Genomic DNA, 12,008 nt, shown 5'->3' with positions numbered 1-12,008 from the left:
GCCCATAGCGTCCGAGTGCTATCTGTCCTGAGGCCTCTTTTCTCTGCAGGGAGAAGGCAAGTCTGACTGAAGCGGCTGAAGGCTGTTGTGTCTTGAGTTGGATGGTTTGACTGTCTGGAAGCAGGCATGATACTAAAAGGTGAATTAACCCTCCAAAAGATCGTGTGTGTGTGTGTGTGTGTGTGTGTGTGTGTGTGTGTGTTTATCCTGGCTGTTGATTAGCACTGGACACTGAAGGGCAGATGTGATGCTCTGATGGACATAGAGGACACTCTCAATGTTAGACTTTGCCACAGGATCAGCTTGAGGAGGGAGGGGTAGAGAAAGCAGCCCTGCAGAGCGATGCTTTCAGCAGTTTTACCTGTGGGGTGGGAGAATGTTTTTAACATCTGCTTGCCATGCCTGTTAGTACAGAAACTTCAAAACAATCTAATGTTTCTCTAGGAGGGAGTATCTTTGTGGTAACCTCAAGTTTTCTTTTCAGCTGATGTTGGCAGTTTCTACATATCTAAAGTAAAGTGAAGCCTGCAGTCAAGCAGGGAGAGCGCTCCCTCTCCTCAGGGAGTGAAGGTCAGACAGCCCCAACAATTTCTCAGCTTAGAAACAGAAAGTGATGGAGAGAGGGAAGAAAGAATGTTTCTGTGTTTTACAGCCCAAATGTATTCCGTAAAATCCCATTTCTCTGAGAATTCTTCCTATGAAGTAGTTCAGAATTATAGCTTTCTGGACCATTTTTTGCTCTAAGGATAGCAACATCTCTTAACTTGTGCGGTTTCAAGGTGTCCTGAGGACACGTGTGACACAGGCGTGACATGGCACTGGCTGATGTCCCTGCTCAGCGCTGTAATCTCTCTGTGTGTAGAGTACGTTCTCCTCAGAGCTCAGTGATGGCTCTGCCCATGCTGTTCCTGTGGCGCCGTCTCTGAGTGTCAGCGTGTAGTTTTGGTTTTGGTTACCCAGCCTTGTGAAAATGTTAAAAAAAATACATATATGTACATGTGTTAAGTGGGTATATATGTGGTATGTGAATTATATCCCAATGCTATTAAAATAAAAATTAATATATAATTAACATCTGAAAATATGGCTCATGGATTCTCCCATAGATGTATCTAAAGGAAATGGATGTTTCCTGACTTCTCCAGGAGTGAGCATTGTTATGGAAAGGATGCTCTGCTTCTGAGCCTGCTTCTGAGGTGTGCCCATGATAGCTCTGCCAGCTCACCTAGCCCTCTGTGTGCAACCCACAGCCCCAGCAATGCTGTGCAGTGAGTGCGGGAGCTGCTCTCGCCTCCAAATACGTGGCTCCCCTCCCAGCATGTGACACTAGTGCTTACCAAAGCTGTGGGAGGCAGGGAGGCTTGTCTTCCTAATTATGACTTCTAAACTCCATTTGTGTGTAGACACGAAAAGAAAGCTATCTCTCTCTCTCTCTCTCTCTCTCTCTNTNTCTCTCTCTCTNTGTGTGTGTGTGTGTGTGTGTGTGTGTGTGTGTGTGTGTGTGTGTGAAGAAAATTGCTGCCTTACTGCCTTGGGCAAATTAGATAAAGACAATTGCTATTAAGAAAAATTATTATTGAATTAGGCATGGAGAAATAAATATAAAAGGTTCGTGGGGGGAAGCTACCAACACTTGGATGATGGTGTCACAGCCATCACTCTCAGGATATGTATAAACCCCGAGTCCTAAGCCAGAGAAGACAGCGCCCCGTCTGTGTGGTTTATATGGAGGGTGCCTGCTGAGCATGTGTGTGTAAGTTACACTCCATGGTCACAGAGTACATGTAGTATGCTTTTTTTTTTTAAGTTTTTTTTCTTAATTTAACCATCCAAGTAAGAGTTCCTGACATACTGAATCATAGAGCCCCGCTATAGGATGCAGAGACATAAACCAGAGGAAGACGTGGCACTCTGACCCTGAGTTTGAATGCCTAGGGGAGGTAGACAGACAGACAGAGACAGAGAGAAATTAAATGTACCCACAAACCCGTTGTTGTTTGTGCCCCCAGCTTCTTGCTGTCTTTATTTCTAGTGGTACTAACTTTACCTCCTTGGACAGGAGCAGAGTGATCACATACTGACCTAACAAGTATTGATTTATATCTACAAAGGGGCTATTACACTGAGGTATAGAAATGAGACTACAGATGTTTCTTCTATAGAAATGTAGTCTTATAGAGCTTAAAATAGTTTCTGCACACAGAGAAGGAATGTATGGTTAGGTGTTCTTAGAAATGCTGTGAATATTGTCTTAGTATAGAGCACAGACCTATATTGTTCTCACTAGGAACAGACTTTGAGTCCACATCTCTCAGAAGAAAAGAAACTCCTCTCCTTCTGTAGAGACTAATGTTTCACAGTTGTCCCTCTGGGTTTCCTTCTCTCATGGTTCCACAAACACAGCCACAGCGCAGACAGCAACTGTTAGCCAACAAGGGGCTTCAGAGAAAGCCGCACACACAAGACAAGTGTCAATGGGTGTACAGATGTGAAAGGGGGGAATATTGCAGCCCACCCCAGACAAAGAACAATGTATCACCGATGACTGCTGATGGGAGACTTAGCCTCCCCAGATAGGAGTTCCTGTACCACATGTCTACTGCCGAATGAGCAGCCTTGGAACCACATACACACTAACAGCAGACGTGGACTCAGCGGGTGTAGTTATATCAGTAGTAATCAAAGGGAAGGAGGCTTTTGATTTGAGAGTGGAAAGAAGACCTGGGAGGAGGTGGAGGGAGGAAGGATTAAGGGCAACTTTCAAATAAAACCATTTTTTCTTAAAGAAGCTTCAGTCCGTACAGCTCTTACACTGAGAACGCAAGAGAGCAAAAGCCAGCTGAGCTTGTCTCTGAGGCTGGGCCTGGGGCACCAGGATGCTGTTCCCATAGTGATGCTGAGCTTGTCTCTGAGGCCGGGCCTGGGGCACCTGGAATGCACCTCTTGGAGAGCCAGTCCTGGACCTCTGGTCTCAGCACTTGTTCCAGCTTCTCCGTTTCAGTAGATGTGTGGGTAAAGCATGACTTGCAGAGAACACGTGTTCTGCCGAAACAGGCTCACGCACAGTGCATTCCACAGTGTAAGCCATGGAACCTGTCTCATCATGACTTTGCTGGACATTAGATGAGAACATTTTAGGAAATTCAGTCACAAATGAAACTGGAAATACAAAAGAAAATCCTCCTCAAGAAATCCCAGAGTCGGCTCTGACCTGGGGGAGGAGTCAAAGCGCTGGTGGGAGGACTGGAGGCAGCATTGCCGGTGGTTGTTTCCTCTGAGAGAGCGCTCCATTGCAGCAGATTTCACACCAGGAGCGTCTGAACCTAGGAAATGTGGTCATTGGGTCACCAGATAGTCGCACGCCTATCTGTATGATCAAAGCCATTCTCAAACTTTTGTGCTCATGGCCCCTTCACACAAAATGGAAAGGCGGTTGTTTTACTCAGCTAGCTAAAATGGATCATATTGGAACTGAACCTGAGAAAATTTAAGATAACATAATAATAACAATAATAATAATAATAATAATAGCAGCAAGCGACATGTGGTGAGGCAAACCTGCCAATCTCAGCAGCTTGGGAGGGTGAGGTGAGAGGGTGGCACATTCCAGGTGCTCCTGAGCTACAGAGCGAGGCCAACACAAGCTCAATCAACTTGGTGAAGTCCACTCAAAAATTTTAAAAAGAGCGTCTTTGCTAACTCTGTTGATATACTTGCTTCATATGTGTGAGGCTGTGTTTAGTCTCCAGTACTGAAAACATCTATATATAATAAGCCCATTATGTATTAATGGAAGTACTGTTTTCACGAAAAGCACTTTAACAACAGCTTGTGATATGAGAAGCCCTTCTCTTTTCTTATGAGTCTCTCTGATGTGTGTTCATCACAGCCGGGGTCTGATCACAGGCAGCATGTTACAGCCTGTTCGGTTGAGGTATATGAAGAAAATCTGTCCTTCCATAGATAATGTATTTGGCCCTCACAGACCTCACCAAAGGGTCTCGGGTCCCTGTGGCCTTGAGGCCACACTGAGAACCACTGTGCTGTAAACCGTGAAGCATGAATAGCGGCTCTGTTTGTTCACTGAGTCTTTATTAACAAGGTGACCACGGGCCAGCAAAGGAGAAACTAACCAATCTGGGAGGGAGAGAGGTCAGAAGTTGAGGCTGGATTGTAATTTCTTTAGCAAGCTTAATGTTGTATATTTATGTGGCAGGGCATCATGATGAGAGGGAATAGTTACAGACACCATGAGGAGGTGGTGACTTGAAATACAAGCCCATCCTTGTTAAAGTGATTGGGAAAGTCAATAGTCAGAAGTTAAAGACGAGAGAGTCAGCTGCTCTCTGAGAGGAAACAGCATTTCTAGCACAAGAAGGTATTGATGTCAGGCTGGGGGATGAGAGGAAGCTGCTTGTACTGGAGAGTTAGCACTCCTGTCAGAGAGAGAGAGAAAGAGAGGACCAGCTCTGCTGGGCATGGGTTCTGGAGCTCACCTTTGGGTCCTGCTGGAATTCCATCAGGAGTCCTCAAAGGTGCCACCTCTGCTCAGCCACCTGAACATGTCTTCCAGAGTACAAAGGCCCTGCAGCAGGGGTTCAGTTTCTCCACATGTTTTTGACATGCTCTGAGCCATCTCTCTTAACTCTCGTGGGAGTCTTAATGGGAGGGGTACTAAGCCCAGTGTTGGCATGGAGGGGGGAGTACCAAGTTCAGTGTTGACATATATGTGGGGAGTACTAAGTCCAGCACTGGTGTGTGTGGTGTGGGAAGTACTAAGTCCATTGTTGGTGTGGGGGTGGGGGAGTACTAAGTCCAGCACTGGTATGTGTAGTATGGGAAGTACTAAGCCCAGTGTTGGTGTTGGGGGGGTACTAAGCCCAGTGTTGGCATAGGGAGTTAAGTCCAGCATTGGCATGAGGGGGCCTTCGTACATTAAGTAACTTTGTTTCTGATCATTATTTCTTTGCTTTTTCCTTTTTCCAGGCCTTCCAGACCTTTCAAGTTCCCGAGAAGGTAGAGTAATTTAAGCCATCCTTTTTGATAATAACTTCTCTGTATTTCCACCCCTTTGCTTTCTCCACATTTTGTTCTTTCCACCATCTTCACGCATACTTTTATGAAGGAAACATTCATTTCTCATGCATTACCTGATTTCAGAACTCTCTATCTACAAATGCGCTGTCAGTCTTATGGTAGATTTTCTTATTTAAATCCTCCTGGGGTCTGCATTTGTATTTGTGTAGCTGCTTTGCATTTTTCCTATTTCAGTTGGCTTCTTTCTTTTCCCCAGTGGGAGGGGGAAGAGTCACATGCACCTTCATTATCTCATTTTTCTTGAGTAACAATATCAAGTCAACTAGTGTGACTTGAATACATGGTAGCTTATTTCAAATGCATTAGATGTTTTTCTTTTTAAAAATAAATTGTAACTATATTAAGGTAAAGGTATTTGTTTACATGGGAATTATTTTATTTTTAACTATGTATATATGTGTGTCTGTATGGGATATATGCACATGAGTATGGGGACCTCTGAGGGCCAGGGGTGTCAGATCTGCAGCGAGTGTTACAAGCAGTTGTGTGATACTTGATGCAGGCGATGGGAATAGAACTTGGGTCCTCTGCAAGAGCTCTGTGTACCTTTACCTGCCAAACTCTACACAGCTGTAATAGATAGAATTCCTGAAAACAAAGCAAAGGCATGGTTCTTTCTTCCTGTGCAGTGTGGTTCCAGGTACACCGTCTCATCCCCCTGTACAGTGTGGTTCTAGGTACATACAGTGTGGTTCTAGGTACAGTACTATCTCATTTAAGAAACTTGAGGTGACCTGTAAGATTCAGCTGCCAGAGAAGCTCAAGTAGAAAATAATGCAATCCTCCCAAGGAGAACACTCACTGTCTAGATGAGCAGTTCTCAACTGTGGGTCGTGACCCCTCTAGGGGTCAAATATCCCTTACACAGGAGTCACCTAGCAGAACCTTGCGTATCAAATATTTACATTATGACTCACAACAGTACCAAATTTTCAGTTATGAAATTGCAACAAAATAATCTTATGGTTGGGGTCACCATAGCGTGAGGAACTGAATTAAAGGTCACAGAATTAGAAAGGTTGAGAAGCACTGGCTTAGAGCAACACTCTGCCTCCCAAGTAAAAGTCACCGTCTCAAGTAAAAGTCTCATTAGCAAACTCTCCTGTTTGAAAGAATACTTAAGACTTTGGCAAAATACAATCTATAAATTACATTTTAGCTTTCTTTTGTGTCTGTATTATAGACTGGGATCAGGGCCCAGCACACGTTAGACAGTCAGTCGTGAACCAAGAACATCTGCATTTTAACGCTGGGCTTTCTTCTATGGCGTCATACGGAGGCTGGAGTGCCCCCTATTACTGTCAGCCTTAGTTTGTGAGACAGGGCCTCTCACTGACCCTAGAGCTTGTGGTTTCAGGTAGGGAGCAGTTGCCAGGGTCCTGCCTCAGTCCCTCGTACCTGGCTTTACCGGCTGCCAAGGTTCCAAGCTCTGTGCATAGCAAGCACTTTATCCACTGCGCCAAACTGGGGACAGCCCAAGTTTCAACGATTTTGGAGAGCACAACTTTATGATATTTTATATATGTGTGTATTCATATTTTCATCTTATAAAACGGAAATGCTAGACAGGAACTCTATCCTTGTTTCCTTTGCCACAATCTTGGCAACCATGGTTGTTCTATGTTCTCTCTTTAATTTGACTACTCTAGGTAGCTCGTTTGAGGTGAGTCACCCAACTCTTGTCCACCATGACTGACTCTATTTAGCATAACATTCAAATTCCAGCACATGTCATAAGTTTCTTCCTTTTCAGGCTTAATCATATTCTGTTATGCTGTACATAAATGACCTAGTTCTTCCATACTTGACCTAGTTCTTCCACTTTTACCCCTTCCTGCAAGAGACCGAAACAGAGACATGGGGAAAGATATACAAGCAAACATGTCATATTAACAAAAAGAATTTCACTTATCTGGAAATAATGATTTTCTCAGCTGACTAAAGGTCATTTTGAAAAGATTTGGGTTTTCCTCTGCTACCAAATTGGTTTTTAAAAACTCTTAATAGCTTCTTTTAGAACATCAACCTATCATTACTCAGAACAGCTTTCCTCATTCCCCAGTCCCACCTCACAGAAGTGATCCTCCTGTTTTTTACTGGCAAATCTTTACTTCTGTTCTTTAACCCAGCCTTTGCCTGCCTTTGGGGGTTATTTGTACCTGTTTGAGTGTCTACACTTAGTTGTAAATTCCTTGAGCCAATCTTTGTATTCCCACAATGCCCTGCATCCTCACTGTTTGGTTTACTGTTAGAGATGAATTGATACCTCACACAAAGGAGTTGTTTGTCCTATTTTTGTGTGTGAATTTTTTTGAATCTGAGTCATTCTTCCCATTAGATTGACAATTGACGCCACCAGAAATATGAACATTTTGAAATGACTGTCCTTAAGGGACAAGACAAATTGAAAGGATTATGGGGGGGGGGGGTCGGGAGGGGTAGCAGTAGGCTATGGGAGGAAGGGTTCCTTAGAGAAGAAGATCTTACTGTTCTCTCAGATCAGAAAGGGTTGGAAACCAAGACCAGTTAGTTGATTTGGGCCCAAAAGTCAGGAGAGTGATGGCTCCTAGGGACTAAGGTGGAGGGCTGGTCAGGAGAAGGGCCCCAGTCACATCACAGCCTTCAGGGAAGTTTGTGGAAAGAGAAAAAAGTTTCTGGAGAGGCCAAAAGGGTAAGCAGGGGAGGAGCAAATGATTCGCTATGGAGACTGAGTGGTCAGTTCCGAGCGTCCTCTTATATGACCTTACCTCTGCATAAGACACTCACTTAACAGTTATTTCCAGAGTAGGCGGAGCAATCAAGCTGAGCCTCTGTAAGTATAATCAAGGGGCTTCCTATTGGATACCAGTGTAGCACAACAGTGGCATCCTCAGCCAGGGGCCGCCCTGCACTCAGTCACGGTGCATGGATGCATTTAAGACGTGCTGTTTCTAAGAGGGTTTGAGACAGCCAGCTGAAGGATGACAGGAACTTTATACAGCGGTGGCCAGGATAGAACTGCAAGCCTTCCCCTCAGGGAGAGCCCCCACCCCCAGCCATTCCCCAGGTCACTTCCTGCCTAACCCAAGTGTTACAGAAAAGGACTGATTCACAGTTGTGCTGGGTTCCTATATAAACACTTCCCAGTTAGAGCAGGTGAGACAAGGTAGGTGCTGCCTGACGTGCGGGCTGGCTTGTGGTAAAGGACCGACCTTTTCACAATTGTCCTATCGCACATGCGGTCACTTTACAAAGGAAATAACATGAACATATTTTACTGTAAGAAGTGAAATGTTATAGGTGTGTCTGTGTGTGTTTTATAAGTCATTTTAAATTTTTCTTTACCCCTCTCAGTTTTATAGGTTTTTTAATCATGATATTATAACCATTGTCTGGACTTCATATCATGCATAAGACATTTATTTTCTCTGTCATGCCCATAGCTGGGCCTAGACAGCACGGGCGGCAGAGGCACTGTCAGTAGCTTGTGGTGTTTAGGAGAAGTGCTTGTCTAAAGGGCTGTGCATCCCCCACAGTGCTCAGCACACTCAAGATGGCAATGCAGAACAGTTGTCTCTAGGAGAGGCCAGGTTGGGAAACATCTGCTATGTGCGGAAGGAACTGTGATACAGTGAGGTTAAACGTGTATAAGGAATGTGGCAAAGAACGAACCCTAAACCTTCCATACGTCCCTGGTGCACGTGTGCAGCATGTGGCAGGACTGTGAAATCAAAACCATGTGTTTTCAAAGGAAAGGGAAGCAATGACTGAAAGAGGGGTTTAGGGTTTCTGTGTATCTTTCTCTTTTTTTTTTTGATTTTTTGTTTTTTTGAGACAGGGTTTCTCTGTGTAGCCCTGGCTGTCCTGGAACTCACTTTGTAGACCAGGCTGGCCTCGAACTCAGAAATCCGCCTGCCTCTGCCTCCCGAGTGCTGGGATTAAAGGCGTGCGCCACCACGCCCGGCTCTGTGTATCTTTCTGAAGGACACAAAGCAAAAGGTCATCCATTCTGTGGATAAATTGAGCCATGTGAGGCCATTGCCCTCCATTGATAACATTTTGTAAGAAGGAAAGATAGAGATGGATCCCTTTAGAATATGATGAATAAGCGCTTAGGCCTGGAGCCATTCCTGTTTCTTGGGGCTGATATTCTAAAAGTCACCTGTAAAGTGTTCTCTTTAAAGTGTGAAGTGGGGAGCAAGATGTCTCAGAGTGCTGCTGAGACAAAGGGCATCATTGCTTCAAAACCACTGACTTCTCAAGTCTGTGTTTAGTGGACTAGGGAAGAAAGTGGAAGGATGTTTGTGTTGGGCATGTGACCACACAGCCACAGGAAGCACACTGGGGTCATGTGTTCCCACTGTATCCACAGCTATCCTTAAAGGCAGTTCCATCTTGCTGACAAACTGCTAGAACAGTTTTGACAAACTGTTCTATTGGAAAGTCTTAAATCCTGAATTTGCAATAAGGCAAATAATGCTCACCCTCGTGTCCCTGCATCTCTGTGGTTTTGCAGAGAGAAATTACTACTAGTGGGACTAGATTTTTTTTTTCTTTTTGAGACAAGGTCTTACTGCATAGTCCTGGCTAACAGTTGTGGCTGATATAAAACCGCTGTGTAGGCTAGGCTGGTCTTGAACTCACAGAAATCCACCTACATCTGTCTCCCAAGTGCTTGGACTGAGGTTTGGCAAAGGTAGCTGGAGAGACAACTGTGGGCACTGGGGACGGAACTCTTGTCGTTTAGTTGTGAAGTAGCCCTTGACAGCTGGGCTGTGTCTTCAACCCTAGAGCTGTTTAAGGGTGAATTTGATGAAGCAGAATTTGGCAAGTTTCCATCTTCCTCATGTCTTTAGTTTTACTTGTGTTGGAAAAGACAGATGGAAACACAATCTTAAAAGCCAGAGTCTAGAACCACATCACCTAAGGCTTTGAGATCTAACTAATTCCTTGGCCTGTCAGTGCCTAAACTTCACCACTGTGAGGTTTAAGCCTAAGACGGTTTGTGCAAGGCACATGAGCCACTAATACTGCAGTAAGCACAAACTCTTACTTATGTTCTTGTTTATGTCAAGGTCTAATAGGACAGCAGTGGGAAATGCCAGGCAAGCTCCTTGAGGCACAACAAATTCCTTTAGTAGAGTGCTAATTTGAAGTAAAAAAATCCTCATTGGGTCAGTTCTGTGGAACTTCAAAACTAGTGCTCTCTGCTTGGAGATTGGAAAAGCTATACAGCAGCATTTCCAAGCCTTTGGAGATCCCAGCTTTATCTGTAATGACTGGCATGTTCTCGCAGAAATTCTTCATAAACACATACTTAAGACGTATCTTTCCATGACCCAGAACTAGCCATCACAGTAGCCCAGAGAGCTGGCCCTGTTGAGAGCAGTGATCACACACTGGATTGGGGTTTCCTTCTTCTAATAAAGACTGGAGCAACTAGAATCTTCCACATACACTTTGATGCTTAGAAAGGTTGTTTCACTGGGTTCTGGCAGACACTGTGTCCATACCTGTGAACATAACTGGGAGTGAGAGGGCAGAGCGTAGTGCAAGAGGGGTTGGAAGTAGCTCCCACAGTCAGAGGCTGTGTGTGAAGAAAGCCACTGAAAGAGTCGGTAAAGGAGGAAGAGGCTGGAGCCAGCCTGAGGTGGCTGGAGACGCAGGCGGCACCGGGCCACCGTCAATAAAAATTAATTGGGCCCCTCCTACAAAGTACTGTTCTAGGTACTGATGCCCCACTGATTAAACAGCCTGCCCTGGTGAACTCAGCCTGCTGATAGTCTGTATTAGCTTCTTTCTAGGAGGAAAGAAAATGGCTCTGGGAAGTGTCTGCTTTGGGTTGTTTTTTAGATTTCACTACACGAATCTGTTTAGAGACTTTTTTTTCTTTTAAAAATCCAACCACTGCTACTTGATCAGAGACATGAAAAGAGCATGCTCTCAACACTTCCTGCATTGATGTATAAATACTTCTAATTGTATTGGTAAATACCTGTGCTGCTCTAACATATGGGGCTCTAACCCTGCTCTCGGGGAGCCTTCCCTCCACGCTGCTTCTCAGACATCCTCTCTGTGCTCGTTTTGTGCCCCGTAGTTACGCAGCCCTGCTGGCTGACTGGCCTGTGGTGGTCCTGGGCATGTGCACGCTGCTCATCGTGGTCTGTGCCCTGGTGGGGGTCCTAGTGCCGGAGCTCCCCGACTTCTCGGACCCGCTGCTGGTAAGGAGGACCCGACTGGGGTGACGCCTGAAACCACCTCCCCAAATCAAATACTTAAATGCATGGTGTGTACGTCAGCAGCCCTTTCCTTCTGTGTATCTGAGGTAGTCTTACACCAAAGCTCCTTGAACTTGTCATCCTCCTGCCTCAGCCTTGTGAGATATGAGCCACCACACTCAGCTCTCCATTTCTTTCAAAACTTACTGCAGCCACCAGTAAGCATATACTCTCATTCTGCAAGTAAAGATGTGTTGTTATCTGTGCCCTTAAGTAAGGTCAAGGAACTTGTTCACCCTCAACACAAGCTCGTGCAAAAAGTGGGACATCCGACTTCTCCGTCCCCCTGTTTAATCAAGGAGCAATATTGAAGAATGCACATACTCAGAAAGTATTTTTATAAAGACTTCAATACTGTGTATCTCTCCCCACCTCCGAGAGGTTAAAGGCATTTCTGTGTAACTAACAGTTAACAGGACCTGTTCAGTAAATGTTCCTCTGGGGTGGAATAGTGACGTAAACGTGATCAGGATGACAGTGTGCTCTCTGTAAAACACTCTAACAGTGCATAACACACTTGAGTTTGACCAAGTGCCTGCAGGTTACAATTATGCACTTACTAAATGCTTGGACACAGGTAAATTTCTGATCCACTTCCCCACTTCCCGAGACATGTAACTGGAGAACCATATGACTGTCACAGCTAAGAGGTGA

The 12,008-nt window shown here is 44.9% G+C and overlaps 1 protein-coding gene across 3 annotated transcripts in view; it reads left to right on the top strand.

Moving 5' to 3' along the window:
• Positions 1 to 12,008, top strand: part of Disp1 (dispatched RND transporter family member 1) — a 130,125-nt gene that overhangs the window by 105,789 nt on the left and 12,328 nt on the right. For all 3 annotated transcript variants that reach the window (XM_021158768.2, XM_021158753.2, XM_029479203.1), the window contains 2 exons: positions 4,987 to 5,016; positions 11,174 to 11,297. In XM_021158768.2, the coding sequence (XP_021014427.1) occupies positions 4,987 to 5,016; positions 11,174 to 11,297 (154 nt within the window). The remainder of the gene's footprint in view (positions 1 to 4,986; positions 5,017 to 11,173; positions 11,298 to 12,008) is intronic.

The sequence above is a fragment of the Mus caroli genome, chromosome 1, assembly GCF_900094665.2.
Source record: "Mus caroli chromosome 1, CAROLI_EIJ_v1.1, whole genome shotgun sequence".
NCBI classification, from domain to species: domain Eukaryota; kingdom Metazoa; phylum Chordata; class Mammalia; order Rodentia; family Muridae; genus Mus; species Mus caroli.
This window is presented reverse-complemented; position numbering and strand designations above follow the sequence as displayed.